Here is a 17,680-nt window from a genome sequence, read left to right as displayed (position 1 = left end):
GCGAAGACTCCTGAACGTCAATTACGTAACGTTCGCCAATGGCAGCCGGTGGTATGGTGGCTTATGAATATTAATAAGGACACGTGATCGAAACTCCCGAGAGGTCACTAAAGCAACGTTGGCTTGACGAAATTAAATATTCATGAGCTAAATCCACGGCCGCATCCTTCATAATAAAAGTCGCCTCAATTTGATCAATTTATAAAATATGAACATAAATCCATAATGTTTCTGGACCCCATGCGCCAGACCAGTCTAGATTAAACCACATTAACAGTAAGACGCAAACAAAACAACAGCGAAAGGAAATAATGGTTTGGGAGCTGGGTTTGGGAGATGGTCTCGCAAAACTAGTATAATGTGGTTTTGCACCACCAGAGGGAGAACTCGGATTACACTGTAGACCAGACTAAAGCGGATTAGACCGGAATCTGTGTCGTTCAGTCCAGTGTTTTGAAACGAACGAAATGGTCAGGTGGAAAGCGCATCGAAATTAAAAAGTATCCCGCCTGATAGCGGCTTTCATCTGAATTATGATACACAGCTGTTGAAAGTATTCATTTCGAGATTGTTTAAACTTGATTGAAGTTGTAAACCATGGAAGCGCTTTGGACCAAGAAAATCGAAGGTGAGTAATTTTTTTCCAGTCTGTTTTCCCATTTTCCTAAAAATGAAAAAAAAAAAACCCACAACAAATCAGCATGTTAAAGTGAAAGCAGTGTAATGAATTCAGTCATGTCCACGATTATCACGCAACTTCCTTTTAGATGAAAACGTAGGGTTTTAAATGCATTTGGATTCATTTAATTTCTAAGGATTTTCAAAACACAAAACAAGATATCCTAATATAAAGTCAAAGCTGATTAATAACATGCATGCATATGCTGCCTCTCATTGCATTTGTTTCCTATTTGTCTTGTTTTCATATCAGACCCTCTTTCATTGATGAGTTTCATCATTCCACCTTTGAGGTTACTGTGTGCAGCCATGTGGCAGGTGACTGAACAGAGACAGGTGAAGCACTATGAGATGCTGGAGGAGTTTGTAACCATGGTGACAGAGAGTGTGCCAGAGCTTCTGAATTACAATCAAAGAACCCAGCTGATACTTGGATTAAGAGCCAGGGTAACAAACCACCATGAAAAAGTTTGGGCTTTCAAAGAGAGCATTGGTTACAGTACTGTATCTCTTATTTTTCACAGCGTCTTCTAGAGTTGTGTCGTGGTAAACGTCAGGTCAACCTGGAAGACATTCAGCCTTACCTGGATCGAATCTATGCTCCTCGAGTCAAATCATGCTTAGAACCCCATTTGGAGGTTGTTGAAACATCACACTTGCACTTAAATTAAAATTTATAGATGTTTTTAATAGACTTTATACATTACAGGTGGTTCATGAAGACATGGAGGAATCTGAGGCCTGTTTCTTAGACCTCATTCGGACCCTTAGTAGCAACCCTGAAGAGAGAGAGCATTTCTTTCAGGTTACAAACACATAAACATGCTCACAACACTTGGCTTTGTGTTTTTGTTTCTTTGCCATGAAATGAATTATCCCCCCCTCCCCCAAACCTGTGTAATGAACAGAACATTTTCCAAGAGGAATATGGCCCCAAGTTTGACAAAAACTTAAAGACACTTATGGAAGCCTTCCTCTTGCAGTTTGATCGGATGATGTCAGTCCCAGACCTTTCACAGGTACATCAATAAACATAAAATGTAAAAAGAACTGAACACGATTACTGTATTATTTCTGTTACAGTTGGTCTGGTTTTGTTCCTCAGACGGTCTCTTGGCTCAGGACCTGCCCGTCTCTTCTGGAGGAATGTCTTCATTCAGTTTTTGTCCCAAAGCAGATAAAGACCCTGCTTAAACATCACAGAGCTAATGGAAGTCTTCGGGACAATGGTATAAGTTTTTACATTAAATTATGCCATATACACGTGAAAGGATATATCAGATGCTTCTATGTTGTGTAAATACAAGATGCAGTTTTGACTCTCTCATTTATTTGCATCTGTGTTTGTGAAGGTGTGAGCCAGATGGCTTATGCAATCAGAATGACAAAAGAACAGCTTCACAAACAAAACCTGAATTACAAAGGGATAGTATCACTAAGGATAACCATTTGGGAAGTCTGAACGCAATAGTTCACCCAAAAATGAAAAGTTGTTTAAAATGTGCTCGCTCTCAGGCCATTCAGGATAAAGATGAGTTTGTTTCTTCATTGGAACAGATTTGTAGAAATGTAACATCTCTGCAGTAAATGGGTGCCATCAGATTGAGTGTTCAAACAGCTGATAAAAACATCACAATAACCTACTAGTAATCAAAGCAATTAATGTCTTGTGAAGTGAAAATCTACATGCTTATAAGTAACAAATCCATTATTATGCTGATTTCAACTTTAAACTGTTGCATCTGGCCAAAATACCAGACTGTAATCTGTAATAACACTTTCTAGCTGTCATCATATAACCACTTAACCACAACTTAACTACTCTTCAGCAAAATGGTAATCACAAAAACTTTAAATATGCAACATAAGTGAACATTACAAAATGCAAATAATATGGCAAAAATTTACATGTAATTAACATTTTCATAATGAATCTAGCAGCAAATAACATTATGCTACACAAAACACCTTCACTTAATTACTTTCTCCACAAGCACCCGACAAGTGTTTGTAAGGATGATCTTTTATTTGTCTTTTTGTCTTTCTCCATTGTAGAGTCTCTTCACTCTGCTCATAACAGCTGTACATTTTCATCTCAGTCTCTCCCTCCGCTGGTTCGAGTCGTCATTTCCAGCGATCACACAGAATCCGGCGACCCGTCTGAATCAGGGGCCGATGTAGATGGTCAAGACAAAGATGATTGCCACACTTCTAAAACCTTGTCTGATCCTGATACGTCCTGCTGGGTGGCTAAAAAGAGAAAATTTAAAGTAGAGACAGAGGAGAGAGAGGATGAAGAGGAGGAGGATGATCAGAATTGGCCAATCACAGGTGCCGGATATAGAGAAAAGAAGAACATTGACAGCTTTCTTGGTGAAGAGCTGAATCAGACACAAACCAAAAAACACTCTAAAAAGTCCTCTAAAAAGAAAAGAGACGACAGCGCAGACGTGTCCAGAGAGTTCACATTTATCAATCATTTGGGTGCATACACAGGTCAGTTCTTCGAAATGATTCAAAATATTTATTTTGGTGAATTACTTTAATGTAAGCAACCAAGCAGATTTAAACTCTTTTCTGCTTTATTTACTCAGAAGAGTCTTCCTACCAGACCTCTGACGCTTCAAAAGTCCCTTGGTCAGAGGAAGAAACATTCAGCCTCATTGACATATGGGGGAAAGACAGCGTCCAACGGAGTCTAAAAGACTGCGCCCGCAATCGACACATATTCAACCTCATCTCGAAGAAGATGTTCGAGAAAGGCTTTACCAGAACTGCAGAGCAGTGTCACACCAGGATAAAACGCTTGAAAATGAGCTTTCGACAGTGCCATGAAAACATGTGAGTTCATTTATAAATGCAATTGCAGTCAACATGAAATAGACTTTCATAATGAATATTTTTGGTTTTATCGTTATTACTGTGAAAGTCATTTAATGTTGACTTTAAAGAAAAACTTTTAGGACCAAATAACTTTCTGTATAGTTAAAAAAGGATCCATCTTTTTACACAAGACATTTACTAAGTTTAAAAGGTAAATTAGTAAGATTGTTTTTTTAAAGAAATTAAAAATTGTATTCAGCAACGATGCCTTAAATGGTCAAAAAACGACAGTTAGGACTAAAAAAATAATGTTACATTTTAAAAATAAAATGCTGTTCTTTTGAACTTTCTATTCTTAAAAAAATATTTAAAAAATGTATCAGTTTCCACTAAAAATATTAAGCAGCACAACTATTTTCAACACTGATAATAAGAAATGTTTCTTGAGGAGCAAATCAGCATATTATACTGATTTCTGAAGGATCATGTGACACTGAAGACTAGAGTAATGATCACAGGCATTTTTAAAAATAAATTAAATTAGAAATTGTTTCATAATATTACTTTTTAAACTATATTTTCATATAGTTAAACATTTGAACAGAAGGGTATATGAATCTTTGAAACTGATTTTTTTTGTTGTTGTTGATAAAACTGTTTTTTTTCTTCCTATGATTGCAAGTGAAATGAACGTGTGTTTTTTGGCAGTATGAAAGGAGAGAAACTGGAATGGAAGTTCTATAATGTGCTGGAGAAAATTCTGTGCTGTAAAGAATCTACAGACCAGGAAGACACTGTTACTGATGTCAGCATTCCAGAAGAGTCCTCGGGACAGCAGGCAGAAGATTACACTGATTGGGATGTTCTTGGTCATGTCGGACTAGAGGGTACTCAGAATTTTTGGACATATGCTATGAACTATTTAAGTTCTAAGTTCTAATCTAATTAAGTATTTTAATATGTTGTTAACCAAATTTTCATTTGCACCCTCTCAAGACACCAGGAATATCCCATGGACAGACCAGGAAACGCAAACCCTCATCAGGATCTGGGGAGAGGACAAAACCCAGCGAGAGTTGAGAGGGGTTCTCCAGAATGGACACATCTTTGCCATGATCTCAAAAAAGATGGCTGCTCACGGCTACATCCGAACAGCAGAGCAGTGTCAGAGTCGAGTCAAAAGACTGAAGCTGTGCTTCAAACAGTCTTACGAGAGTAAACAGTGAGCGCTGTTCAACATCATTGTCAAAAAAACCCCCATCTGACATGAGAAACTAGTGAATATAATTCAATGCAGTTGTTTTATTTTAAATAACTGAAAGTGCTGTTCTTGATTCTTTTTGCAGCATTGAAGGCAAAGAGCCAGTTGAATTTAAATTCTATAAACAGATGGAGAGAATTATGGCTAATGAAGAACCATGCTCATCACAGATCAAAGAGGAGGAGTCAATGGACATTGAATTTCAGGTGTACAAGTACAAGGAAATAGGTTTGTTCCTGTCATCTTTGTAAATATTGTATTGTGTAAGCCTACTGTTCAAAAGTTTGGGGTCAGTATGATTTTTTGAAAGTAATTATTTTAATACGTAAGGATGCATTAAATCAAAAGTGACAGTAATTAAATTTACAATGTTACCAAAGATGTCAAATAAATGCTGTTCTTTTGGACTTTCTATTAATCAAAAATCCTGAAAAACAGTCATATTTTCTACTACACAAAGTAGTAAGCAGCACAACCGTTTTTAGCACTGCTAATAATAAGAAATGTTTCTTGAGCAGCAAATCAGCATATAAGAATGATTTCTGAAGGATCGTGTGACACTGAAGACTGGAGTAATGATGCTGAAAATTCAGCTTTGCATCACAGGAATAAATTACATCTTAAAATATATTACAATAGAAAATAGTTATTTTAAATTGTAATAATATTTCACAGTTTTTACTGATTTTGATCAAAAACGCTTCTTTCAAAAAAATTTTTTTAAATCTTACCGACCCCAAATCATTTTAAATGACACATAAAGAGCACACGCTGAATAAATTGATCTTCTAGCCATTTCGTTTATCATGAATGGGGATTCATACATTTTTAAGTGTCTAATACTTTTTGGGGTCACTGTGTCATGTCCGCCTGTCATCACCCAACATAGAAACAGCAATGAACTGCATGGACGACAGAAAGAAGGTCGCCTGGTCCGATGCCGAGACACTGATTCTCCTCCAGTTATGGGGCAATGAACAAGTCCAGCAGAACCTTCAACGTTGCCCTCACAATGGCCACATCTACTCAGAGATCTCTGAGAAACTGAATGCCCATGGATACCTGCGCTCCGCTGAGCAATGCCACACCAGAATCAAACGACTCAAAATCAGCTACAGGCAGTACAGGGACAGCATGAGGTCAGTGAAGATATTCCAAAGGGGTTTATGTTATACAGCTTAATAAAAAAAAAAAAAAAAAAAGTGAAGTGACATGTGGCCAAGTATGGTGACCCATACTCAGAATTAGTGCTCTGCATTTACCCATCCAAAGTGCACACACACAGCAGTGAACACACACAGACCATGAACACACACCCAGAGCAGTGGGCAGCCATTTATGCTGCGGCGCCCGGGGAGCAGTTGGGGGTTCGGTGCCTTGCTCAAGGGCACCTCAGTCATGGTATTGAAGGTGGGAGAGAGCGCTGTACATTCACTCCCCCCACCTACAATTCCTGCCGGTACGAGACTCGAACCCACAACCTTTGGGTTATGAGTCCGACTCTCTAACCATTAGGCCACGACTTCCCCCTGAGTGCCATCACATTAGCACATTATTTATAAATATGGCCTAAGCACTAAATAGAATTTCAGTGTGTTTTTTCTGTGCAGTTCACCTGAAGCTGAACGTGTAGAATTCAAGTTCTATGATCTGATGGAAGACATTTTTCAAAGGAATGTGTCTTCTAAAGGGTCAGGAGATAACGAATCCAACGAAGGCATCAAATCAGGTACTTTTATTAAACATCTAGTTATAGTGTGCAAGATCTGAAATGTGTATTCTTTACTTTACTAACCTGCAGGCCATCCAAGATGTTGATGAGTATGTTTATTGGAACAGATTTGGAGAAATGTAGCATTCCCTCACTTGCTCACCAATGGATCCTCTGCAGTGAATGGGTGCCGTCAGAATGAGAGTCCAAACAGCTCATATAAACATCACAATAATCCACAAGTAATCCACACCACTCCAGTCCATCAGTTAATGCCGTGTGAAGTGAAAAGCTGTGTGTTTGTAAGAAACAACTCCATGGAGTGGTGTGGATTACTTGTGGATTATTGTGATGTTTTTATCAGCTGTTTGGACTCTCATTCTGACGGCACCCATTCACTGCAGAGGGTCCATTGCTAAGCAAGTGATGGAATGCTAAATTTCTCCAAATCTGTTTTAATTTTATATCATAGTACATGAAATAAGGGTTATATATTACAGTATATTTGTTTTTTGCCAAAAATTCAGCCCAAAATGATTCTATAAATTTTAGTAATGCCTGTTTTTGATACACCAGTAAAAATAAAGTCTTTCCTTCTGTCAGAATCTCAGGACACCTGCAACAGTGTAGACCAGACAACATCCTGGTCAGACTCTGAAACTGTAGCTCTAATAGATGTTTGGGCAGAAAATGAGGCGCAGGAAGCCCTGAGAGGATCCGTCCATAACATCCACGTGTTTACTGATATAGCAGAGAAACTGAACAATCAGGCATTCTTCAAAACACCAGAGCAATGCAGATGGAAGATCAAGAACCTGACAAAGAATTTCCGCCAGTGTTATGAAAGGAAAAAGTGAGTTTATTTTTGCATGTTGACACTGGCTTTAACTTTTCATCCACTTTGTTTAATAATTTCCTCTATATTGTTCTCATCTAGATGTGGCATAGAGAAAGTAGATTGCAAGTACTATGATAAACTGGAGCAGGTTCTGGGTGATGAGGCCTTTTCCATGGATGTCTATGATGAAGATGATCAAGATGCAGGTTTGTGACGTTCAGGGTGGATCTCACAGGTCATTCATTTCACCCCAAAATAACACATTAGAAATATTTATTTTTTTCAATTTACAACAATTTACAACTTTTAGACATTTTACTTCAGACTTTCTTATCATTACAGTTACTGATCATCATTACTGTATTCAGTGTTTTTGTTTTCATCCATTTGTTCTCCCTCAGAATACCAGCAGGCAGCCATGGTAGCCGTATCTGAGTCCGGCAGGAAGATGACCTGGTCAGACCGGGAGACGCAGGCCCTGCTGGACATCTGGGGTGATGACCGTGTGCAGCACAGCCTCATGTCCTGCCCGAAAAACAGGCACATATACAGATATATTTCAAAGAGAATGATGACACTGGGTTTCAACCGAACAGGCGTGCAGTGCCATTCTCGTGTGAAGAGACTCAAGTCCCAGTTTTACTATGATGGGTGAGTGAGAACCAAACTCAGCAGGCTTTAGTACTGGTTACTTGTTAAAGATTATTGCATTGATGACTAGTTCTTAAATGTTATGTTCAGAATGCAATAATTGTGTACTGCACAGCATACACTACAGGTGAAAATTTTGGAATAATTCAGATTTAAGACATAAAAGACTTCATTTATTTGAATAAAAATACAGTAATATTTTGGAATATTATTGCAATTTTACTAACTGTTTCCTATATTAATATATTTTAAAATCGAATTTAATCGTGATGGCAAAGCTGAATTTTCTACATAATTACTCCTGTCTTTAGTGTCATATGATCCTTCAGAATCATTCTAATATGCTGCTGAAGAAATATTTCTTATCAGCTGTGTTGCATAATATTTTTGTGGAAATCATGACACTTTTTTTGTAGAATCCTGTAAAGAATGTAAAATTTAAAACAATAGCATTTGTTTGAAATATAATTTTTTTGTAACATAAAAGTCTTAAGTCGTGGCCTAATGGTTAGAGAGTCGTAACCCAAAGGTTGCAGTCTTGAGTCTCGTACCGGCAGGGATTGTAGGTGGGGGGAGTGAGTGTACAGCGCTCTCTCCCACCTTCAATACCATGACTGAGGTGCCCTTGAGCAAGGCACCGAACCACCAACTGCTCCCCGGGCGCTGCAGCATAAATGGCTGCCCACTGCTCCGGGTGTGTGTTCACTGCTGTGTGTGTGTGTTCACTGCTGTGTGTGTGCACTTTGGATGGGTAAATGCAGAGCACTAATTCTGAGTATGGGTCACCATACTTGGCCACATGTCATGTCACGTCACTTAATTTGTCCTTGCTGAATATAAGTATTTTTCTTTTTTTCTATCTTACCCCAAACCTTTGACTATTATTTTAATTTGTTATATTTCACAATATTACTTTTTTTTAAATGTATTTTTAATTAAATGCAGCCTCAGTGAGCATATTCAACATGTTTCAAAACATTAAAATGTGATGTATATGTATAATATGTAATATAGAATGGTAGCATGCCATTATGAGCATAAATGTATTTAGAATTCTGTTTCCACTTTTTAATGTGTTTTTCAGCAAGGAGGAGTGTAAATTCTATGATCAGCTGGAACGGATTATTTTAAAGGACAGAACATCTGAAGGCCAGGACATCAGTGAACTGGAATCCATAACGGATTCTGATTCAGGTATCAATCTCAATTTCAATTACTTAGTTTAAAGGTAGAAATACCTTTATAATTTAGATTAGTTCTTCATGATTTGAAAATGCTTGAATATAATTTGTAAAGTTTTACAGTTGATGCATTTGTACTTGTGAAATGTGTTTGCATGCCCAGACTCTCTTGCGCTCTCCAAACCTCTCACCTCGGACGGGCCGAAGCTGGCATGGAGTGACAGTGAGACACACACTCTTATATCCATCTGGGGGAGCGATGCCATCCAGGAGAGGCTGAAAGGCTGCGTCAAACGCAAACCTGTATTTCAGCAGATCGCACTGGTCATGGCTGAGAAGGGCTACAGCAGAACAGACGAACAGTGTCGCTCCAGGATCAAAAGACTGAAGGCCAGTTACCGCCAGTGCCTTGACAATTACAGGTAGATACAACAACATTGACCTCAAAAGTGGAGTATTTAAATCTTAAAATTAAATATATTTTGTCATCACAAACCATAGAAATGAAGGGGAGCAGGTGGAGTGGAAGTTCTTCAAACAGCTAAATAAAATATTTGAGAAATACCCTCTTGATGACGCCGAAACCACCACGGCTCAGGAGCTAGAGGCAGTTGGGAGAAAAAACCCGAACAGGTCTGCAAAAGCACAGAGCTCAGTTGAATCTGAACTGTGAAAATGTTTCTCATTTCCGATTGTAAAAGTGTAATTTCCACTAAAAAGTACAGCGAAAATAATGTGCACATATGATGGGGGCATCAAAATACAAATGGAGATTAAGGAGATTTTATTATAACAGAAAATGTACAGACTTGTCAAATGTTAATGCAAATTTACTAGTAAATATGTGTTTGAAGAAAAAAAAAACACTTGTTGGTAATCAGCCATATTTTGCTACTACACTTTTTCAGTCTGACTACACAACACTAGTCTGGAGGGGCGAGAACCATATTCTCCCTGATGTCTGGGCTGAGGAATATACACCAGATCTGACTGAGGTACTTTCTGTCATGTGGACTGTGGAGGATGGTGACACACACAAACCGTTAATCAGCTGAATTCCAAGCATGAACTTGTCGCTGAAAAATCCAACACTTCCACTACCTAGCAACAGAAATACAGAACCTTATTTGTGCAGGTTCTCTGTGCACAAAATACAGCACACTGGCACTGTATTATGCTCTTCTGTACATCTGAAAGATATTTGCCTAATGGTTCTGTTCTCATGTGGTCTCAGTTGATCATGTTTTTACAGGGTAAATTTTAACACTGAACTTAAATTTGTCTCCGCTGCTTGGCAGCTTGTGAGTGGGATGGATTTGCGTAGTAAGATGAGAACTGAAGTCAGTGGTCTACTGAACAATACAAGGTCCTTACAACCTCAAACTGACTCTAGTAACTGGAAATAGAAGAACCAAGTCTGAACTTGTAGCAAAGCTCTTTCATTGTAACAAAAAATCATTTTAGCACATAATAGAAAAACTGGAGGGAATTTAGTCGATCTTTTTCTTCCTAGTGCAGAAAAAAATAATCTTCCAGAAAATGGATTTATATTGTATATTTGTATCATAAAAAGAAACACATTTGTGCTACATGGGGAAAAACACTGAAAATAATTTCCATTTTGTACAAAAGCATTAACTTTTAAAGTATATTTGCTAGATTTAACTAAATTTAATACATACATTATACAAATGTAAGTTACTGTTACACAGGATGATGCCAAAGCTCACTGCTTAAATCTCAATCTCTTTTTAAGAGTATCCAATTTGTATTGGCATGAGCCAAATAACGGATGAATTTTACATCCAGGAAGAATTGGTACAGGAATTTTGTGCACAAAAACATACAGCATTATTCAGTGATGGTGGAAAAGTGGACAGTATTGATGTTACAGTGAGTTTATCCAATATGCTTCTAGATTTTTAAAGTGGACAACCAATAAAATTAGTTTTTTTTTAGTGGTTTAAATCTCACATTGCTTTTGTCCTTAGGCATTTTACTGTGTAATAAACAGATTATTTATTGGTTTCTTTGTTGAAATGACTTGTCCAGCATGATTGAGATATCACAATGACTATGACAACAAGCCTTCTGGATTGAAGAACTCAGAAGAACTTAAGGAGTAGTTCATCCAAAAATGAAACTTGGCTGAAAATGTACTCACCCTCAGACCATCCACGATGTATATGTAGTGTTTTTTTCATTGGAACCAGTTTGGAGAAATTTAGCATTACATCACTTGATCACCAATGGATCCTCTGCAGTGAATCAGTGTTGTCAGAATGAGAGTTCAAACAGCTGATAAAAACATCACAATAATCCACACCACTCTAGCCCTTCAATTAATGTCTTGTGAAGCAAAAAGCTGTGTAACAAACAATTTCATCAAGAACTTTTCAACTTCAAACTGGAGTGGTCATGGTGTGGATTACTTGCGGATTATTATGATGTTTTTATCAGCTGTTTGGACTCTCATTCTGATAGCACCCATTCACTGCAGAGGATCCATTGGTGAGCAAATTTCTCTAAATCTGTTCCAAATTTCTACAATATCAACATCATGGATGGCCTGAGGGTAAATTTTCAGCAAACTTTCAATTTCTGGTGAACTATTCCTTTAAATACCACAAACTATGTAAAGTATGAATTTATAAAGTATTTCTGTGTGCAGTTTCAATTATGAGTTGCATAAAGCATGGTTTGGAAAACAAAATTATATTACCTTTTAAAGTAATGACTAGTTAATCATGAGTCAGCAGATCATTGTTAAGCCGCAAGATCCCTACATTCAATTAAGGGCTTTTGTGTTCTGGTTTCATGCGGCTACGTGTTTGGTCGTAGCTCCTTCTACGATTTCCTCGTTCACCCAAGTGAGTTCTCTCATGTTTCTTAAGAGGCCCAGCAAACTTGAAGCTCTTCCCGCAATGAGAGCACTGCCACGGCCGCTCGCCCGTGTGGCTGAGCATGTGGTTCTTCAGGTGAGACGAGTGCTTGTATGTCTTCCCGCACCTTTCACAGGTGAACGGCCTCTCGCCCGTGTGCACACGCTCGTGTCTCTTCATGTTCCCAATCTGAGAGAATGCTTTTCCGCAGATCTTACAGCGGAATGGACGTTCTCCAGTGTGTATGCGCAGGTGGCACCTCAGCATCTCAGGCCCCGCAAACGTCTTGTTACAAAGGGTGCACGGGATCTTGATCCGCGGTCTCTCATGGTTGCGCTGGTGTTTTTTCAAGTCGAACATGTAGACGAAGGACTTGCCGCAGATGGAGCACAGATGCTGGCGCTCACCTGCATGATAACCTTTGTGTCTTCGAAGGAGGCTGGCGTAGATGAAGCTCTTCCCGCATTGATTACACTGATACGAGCGCTCCATGGCATGGTAGCGGACGTGAATGGACAGCTTAAATGCCGTTGGGAAACTCTTGTCGCAGTGAGGACACTGGTGTAGGTTCTCCGAGGTGTGGCATTCGCGGTGAATCTTCAAGTATGAGCCTTGAGAGAAGCTTTTGCCACAGATGGTGCACTTGTACGGTTTCTCACCAGTGTGCACACGGATGTGCTTGATGAGGTCTGCTTTCTTGCGAAAGGTCTTGACACACTGTATGCATTTGAAAGGTCTGGCGAGCGAGTGCGTTTTGATGTGATTCGTCAAGAAGCTGAGGCACCTGAAGCTTTTTCCGCAGTCTGAACACTGGAACGGCCGCTCGCCCGTGTGAGTACGCATGTGATTCCTCAGCAGGCATTCGAAGCGGAACTCTTTGTGACACTCGGGACAGCTGTGTCTTTTCTCCTCCTGCATTGTCTGGGACTCAGAAGGAGTGGCCGCTACCTTTTTGGAAACTGCGGCTCGAGGCGGACTGCTCTTTCTGTGGATGATAGACTTCACAGACGGTGGTCTTTCTATGACAGGAACGTAGACGGTCTCCTCCCTCACAATTTCAACAGGAGTTGGAGGCAAAACTGGTAGAGAGATGCCCTTTCCAGTTAATTCTGAGATCCACTGCTCTAAACTGACTTGCCTCACACCAGACGTTTCCACTATCTCTGCTTGCTCTAGAAACTGTAGTTGAGTCGCCTCCTCTCCCTCGTTCTCAAACTCTGACACCACCACGGTGGAGCCGTCTGTGGTCAGGTAGATCTGCTGGACTTCACAGACGCCAGAGTCTTTCTCTTCACAAAGTACCTCTTCTTGTTGTAAGCCTTCCTCTGCTTCTTCAGTGGCAGCTATTGCTGTGAAATCCTCGCTATCCGCTAAAGGCTCAGCCTCTTCTGTGTAACTCTGAGAAGGGCTCATTATGGCGATGGCCGCATGATCGGATTCTGTTTGTGATTGGTTCTCTGTGCCTTCTGATTCAATGATAATTGTCTCTTGTGCAATGGAGGTGGGGGGCAAAGTTTCCTCACGTTCAATGGTAATGGTAGGTGAGACAGTTTCTTGTGCGATTGGATGAGGCAAACAAACTACTTCAGCTGTAGAAGGAATGGACACTGTACAGACCAAAAGAGAAAAAAACCCTTAGAAAAATACTTGGATGTCTTAACATATTATAGTTGACTAAAACCATATCATAAGGTCACATTTCACCACAAAATAATAAATATTAGAAATTACAATTAGCCTTACTGTCTTAAAATAATGCCTCAATGCAAAAAAAAAAAAAAATCCTCAAGGGTCCTAACAAATAATCTTTTTTATTGATAAATAAATGTATATTTAAAAAAACACAATCATCAAATTAAGCTTATTTTCAGAATAAGGTGTTTTTTTTCTTCAATTTTAGAGCGAAACATGACGCAGATATGTTTTAAAAGTGTCATATGAATTAAATATAAATTAAATGTCTCACTGTGTTTTAGTTATTCAACAGATGCAAACAAATATGGTTCAGTAGCAACAGTAAAGCTCACTTTCACTGATAACTCTTTGAGATTGCTCATTGTTTCTTGCGTGCAGTCTTTTGGTTTTGAAATGCTGGAGAACATCCTTGATCTCAGCTGGATCTGAGAGTGGCTGCACAATCTCCTCCATCATCGAGAGACCGCCGCAAAGCCGCGATGCTGTCTGAGAAAGTCGACATCAGATTTCAAATCAGATTTACCTTTCAGTTTAAAATGTTTGGTTTATTATTGTAGATGGACCATTTTCTTCAATCTTTCATCAAGGACACACCTCTTTCAGGTTGGGCACCGGCAGCAGATCTTCCACTCGAGACAGGAACTCCCATGCAAGGCTCTGTAATACTGCATCAAATCCGGATCCATATTCTACAGGGAAGACATGCTGAAGACAAAGAGGCAGGGGTGAAACATGGAAAAACATTTTCATGCTTGCTTTATTCATTCACCTCACAGAAATGTGAAGAGGAAAGATGCACTAAAAGACAAGAAAGAGGTGAACAAATCTAACCTGGATGAAATTCATTTTCTTTTCTGCATCCTCTAAAATGTTGTGCACCATTCTGATAAATTTGTTATTGATGATCTCACTTTCCACATCTTTACACTGGAACAAATTGAAAGCAAAAAAACAAGACACTGATAACTTGCTAAAACAGAATTTCTGTATATGGTTAGTGCAATTACAAAAGCAACATTAATTACTTTATGTGTGAGATTTCGAAGAGAATCCAGATGAGCTTGAATGATCCACAGATCTGGCATTTGATCTTTTAGACAAAGCTCCAAAATCACCTAAAAGAAAAAAATCCCATGTTACTTGTCTCAGACTGTACAATATTTTTAAAAAAGTATGTTAAATATTTAGCTGAATTATGACTACCTTTTTCCGCAAGTGAAAGATCAGTTTATTAACCAGACTTAGACTCATGATGTCTGGCACGGTCTCGGTCACCAGCACCACAAATTGCTCCAGCTTCCCGTACTGTGTCACATTACGACGCTGAACCACCTGCCATAGAAATGCTGACATCAGCCGAAGAGGTGGCACAACCAGCCGCAGTGCAGAGAGAGGGAGAGCTTGGGGGAAATAAAGACAGTGCAGATAAATATCAGAGTATAATATCAATAGATCTTAATAATTCTGATAGTAATGACAAGTCTGATAAATTTGAAGTTATTATGATGCATTTAATTGTTGTTTGATTTAATAATCAAATTCTTGTTTTAAAGAATTGAATTTGAATGCATTTACATCAATTTATGTGTAACAATTTTTTTAACAACACTTGAAGAAATCAGGCTTATAGTTGTGTTAATTCTAAGCAAGTTAATCTGTAACAGGTGGGGTACAACATCTACATGGCTCAATAATAATAATATAGTACAGTAAAGAGACAGTCTTTATAGTACAGTAAATATAACTAACTACTCTTAAATATTAATCACAAAGCAAATTAAATCTTGTTTTAATGAATAATGTCAATAGAGCTTGAATCTAACTAGATTATAAATGTATTATGTCATTATTCATCATGGACACTTTTTTACAAATATTCTTCAACAATAATACAGTTCGAATAATGTTAAAGAACAAAATTGTGTTTTTTTGTTTGTTTTTTACCGGGCCGCTCTTAAAAAAATAATAAAACCAAATGTGTTCCGAGTTGTGTGGTGTGTATGAGTAACTTTAATAGGCTTGGTTGTGCTAGCTTCACTCTCTTAGCATTTAGCTCACAAGCTAAATAAAACTCACCCGCCTCGCGACTCTCTACGTTAAGGATTTCCATTATTTAAGGTTCGAATAAATCGATTTTTGTCTTTTAATCAAACTCTGAACGCCTCGTGACACAGAATTAAACCATAATAGCATTAAACGCACTGGCGAACGACTGTCATGAAGTTGACCGAAGCAACGAACAACAACGCTGAACTGGGATACCGGAAGTAGCCGGAAGGAGGTCTTTATTCCGCGCTTTTTTAAGATGTTTGACCGTGCACGACACCGCATCAGGTCTGGCGGAGAACGGGTGCGCTGTCACCTGTTGTTAAACCAAATGTGCCAATTTATATCTTTGCAAGAGATTAAAGTGTTCATGGCATTAAGTAAAGTACAACTTTGTCCACAAGGAATTGGCTCAAGTGTAAGTACTATCAAACAGTGTAACAGCAAATACACATTAGTAGAAAGCAGAAGACATTGGGTACATATTTCCGATTTACTGATAACATAACTGACAGAATTTCAAAGGAGTCATAAGTAACTTAAGATACAGTACGTACAGTTACAATGAAACTGTAATCAATCACAATATTGCATCTCTTCTCTATTCTCTTCTAATTACTGTTCTTTTCTTTTGCTTTTCCCAGAGCCCATCACTGCTTTTAACTGACAGATGTTATTTCTGAGAAGCACCTCCATTCATAAACACATTAAGTAGAGGGGGAGACAATAAAGGGTTCCATGGAACGAGGGAATGATGTGATGAAGGAGACGAATGGTGCTCCAGAAAAGGGGGGTCACACTTCCCAAGCTGTTTCAAATGTCTGCTAAGGGACATACTGCTCTCTTATCGGTTTATAAATATGGATTTTCACTATTAAGGGGGCGTACTGATTGTAACTTCTGTGAGTGTGTGTGTTTGCAAAAGGCAAAGTCTGGCTGGAGTGTGACAAAGTGCATAAGATAAATAGAAATGCAAATGATTATTTTGGCACATTTATTACATTTATTATGGGGGATTTTTTTTTAATTTGTGCTATAAGTTGTCAAGGCAGGAGGTTAGAGAATTTATACTGTGTCTTGATGATGTTTCGTCATCTTACCTGAGTATTGAGGCCTAACTTTGTTTTTTGCTGTTTTACATGGCTTGGATGAACTGGAGTACATGGACCACAGCAAGAGAAAAAGTGAAGGTGTGTCAAACGTCATTCTTCCTTTTTATGTGCTTAAATGCATCAAATGTACATTATGCCTGCATATGACTATTTCTTACAAATATTTTTAGAATTAAAAATAAATTAATTGTTATGTACTAAAATATTTTTGGACCTGATAATGAGGGAAAAGCAGCCATCAAGTCAGCATACATGTAAACTCTTACTGATTGTAACTTCTGTGAGTGTGTGTGTTTGCAAAAGGCAAAGTCTGGCTGGAGTGTGACAAAGTGCATAAGATAAATAGAAATGCAAATGATTATTTTGGCACATTTATTACATTTATTATGGGGGATTTTTTTTTAATTTGTGCTATAAGTTGTCAAGGCAGGAGGTTAGAGAATTTATACTGTGTCTTGATGATGTTTCGTCATCTTACCTGAGTATTGAGGCCTAACTTTGTTTTTTGCTGTTTTACATGGCTTGGATGAACTGGAGTACATGGACCACAGCAAGAGAAAAAGTGAAGGTGTGTCAAACGTCATTCTTCCTTTTTATGTGCTTAAATGCATCAAATGTACATTATGCCTGCATATGACTATTTCTTACAAATATTTTTAGAATTAAAAATAAATAAATTGTTATGTACTAAAATATTTTTGGACCTGATAATGAGGGAAAAGCAGCCATCAAGTCAGCATACATGTAAACTCCTTCAATGCTGTTTAAAAGTTTTATATGTTTTAATACCAGTGAATGTGCC

General features: G+C 38.4%; 2 protein-coding genes across 2 annotated transcripts; one reads left to right on the top strand and one right to left on the bottom strand.

The window, feature by feature from the left end:
• The first annotated feature begins 410 nt into the window (after nucleotides 1–410).
• Nucleotides 411–10,739, top strand: LOC107583959 (uncharacterized). Its single transcript, XM_016270335.1, has 20 exons — nucleotides 411–628; nucleotides 932–1,125; nucleotides 1,203–1,316; nucleotides 1,388–1,483; nucleotides 1,587–1,697; nucleotides 1,784–1,907; nucleotides 2,734–3,174; nucleotides 3,273–3,519; nucleotides 4,210–4,388; nucleotides 4,498–4,723; nucleotides 4,848–4,990; nucleotides 5,652–5,901; nucleotides 6,373–6,491; nucleotides 7,077–7,326; nucleotides 7,411–7,517; nucleotides 7,713–7,962; nucleotides 9,047–9,156; nucleotides 9,307–9,565; nucleotides 9,645–9,776; nucleotides 10,052–10,739. The coding sequence occupies exons 1-20, from the start codon at nucleotides 598–600 to the stop codon at nucleotides 10,068–10,070; spliced, it is 3,402 nt and encodes a 1,133-aa protein (XP_016125821.1). The 5' UTR covers nucleotides 411–597; the 3' UTR covers nucleotides 10,071–10,739.
• Nucleotides 10,740–11,710: 971 nt separating this feature from the next.
• Nucleotides 11,711–15,990, bottom strand: LOC107583961 (zinc finger protein 502-like). The gene is made up of 7 exons (XM_016270341.1): nucleotides 15,797–15,990; nucleotides 14,924–15,120; nucleotides 14,746–14,835; nucleotides 14,552–14,647; nucleotides 14,315–14,425; nucleotides 14,053–14,206; nucleotides 11,711–13,632 (listed from the first exon to the last, which is right to left on the bottom strand). The coding sequence occupies exons 1-7, from the start codon at nucleotides 15,828–15,830 to the stop codon at nucleotides 11,936–11,938; spliced, it is 2,379 nt and encodes a 792-aa protein (XP_016125827.1). The 5' UTR covers nucleotides 15,831–15,990; the 3' UTR covers nucleotides 11,711–11,935.
• Nucleotides 15,991–17,680: the final 1,690 nt, after the last annotated feature.

The sequence above is a fragment of the Sinocyclocheilus grahami genome, unplaced genomic scaffold (assembly GCF_001515645.1).
Source record: "Sinocyclocheilus grahami isolate Dianchi unplaced genomic scaffold, SAMN03320097.WGS_v1.1 scaffold56.1, whole genome shotgun sequence".
In the NCBI taxonomy this organism is placed as follows: Eukaryota; Metazoa; Chordata; class Actinopteri; order Cypriniformes; family Cyprinidae; genus Sinocyclocheilus; species Sinocyclocheilus grahami.
Note: the sequence above shows the minus strand (reverse complement) of the source record. Positions and strands in the feature narration are given on the sequence as shown.

Coding starts and splice junctions, on each gene's coding strand:
- LOC107583961 (XM_016270341.1), bottom strand. CDS start 15,830: ATGGAAATCCTTAACGTAGAGAGTCGCGAGGCGG. Junction 14,836..14,923: donor TCTTTCACTTGCGGAAAAAG/GTAGTCATAATT, acceptor TTTTTCTTTTAG/GTGATTTTGGAGCTTTGTCT. Junction 13,633..14,052: donor TCAAAGAGTTATCAGTGAAA/GTGAGCTTTACT, acceptor TGGTCTGTACAG/TGTCCATTCCTTCTACAGCT.
- LOC107583959 (XM_016270335.1), top strand. CDS start 598: ATGGAAGCGCTTTGGACCAAGAAAATCGAAG. Junction 1,484..1,586: donor AGAGAGAGCATTTCTTTCAG/GTTACAAACACA, acceptor TGTAATGAACAG/AACATTTTCCAAGAGGAATA. Junction 4,991..5,651: donor GTACAAGTACAAGGAAATAG/GTTTGTTCCTGT, acceptor CACCCAACATAG/AAACAGCAATGAACTGCATG.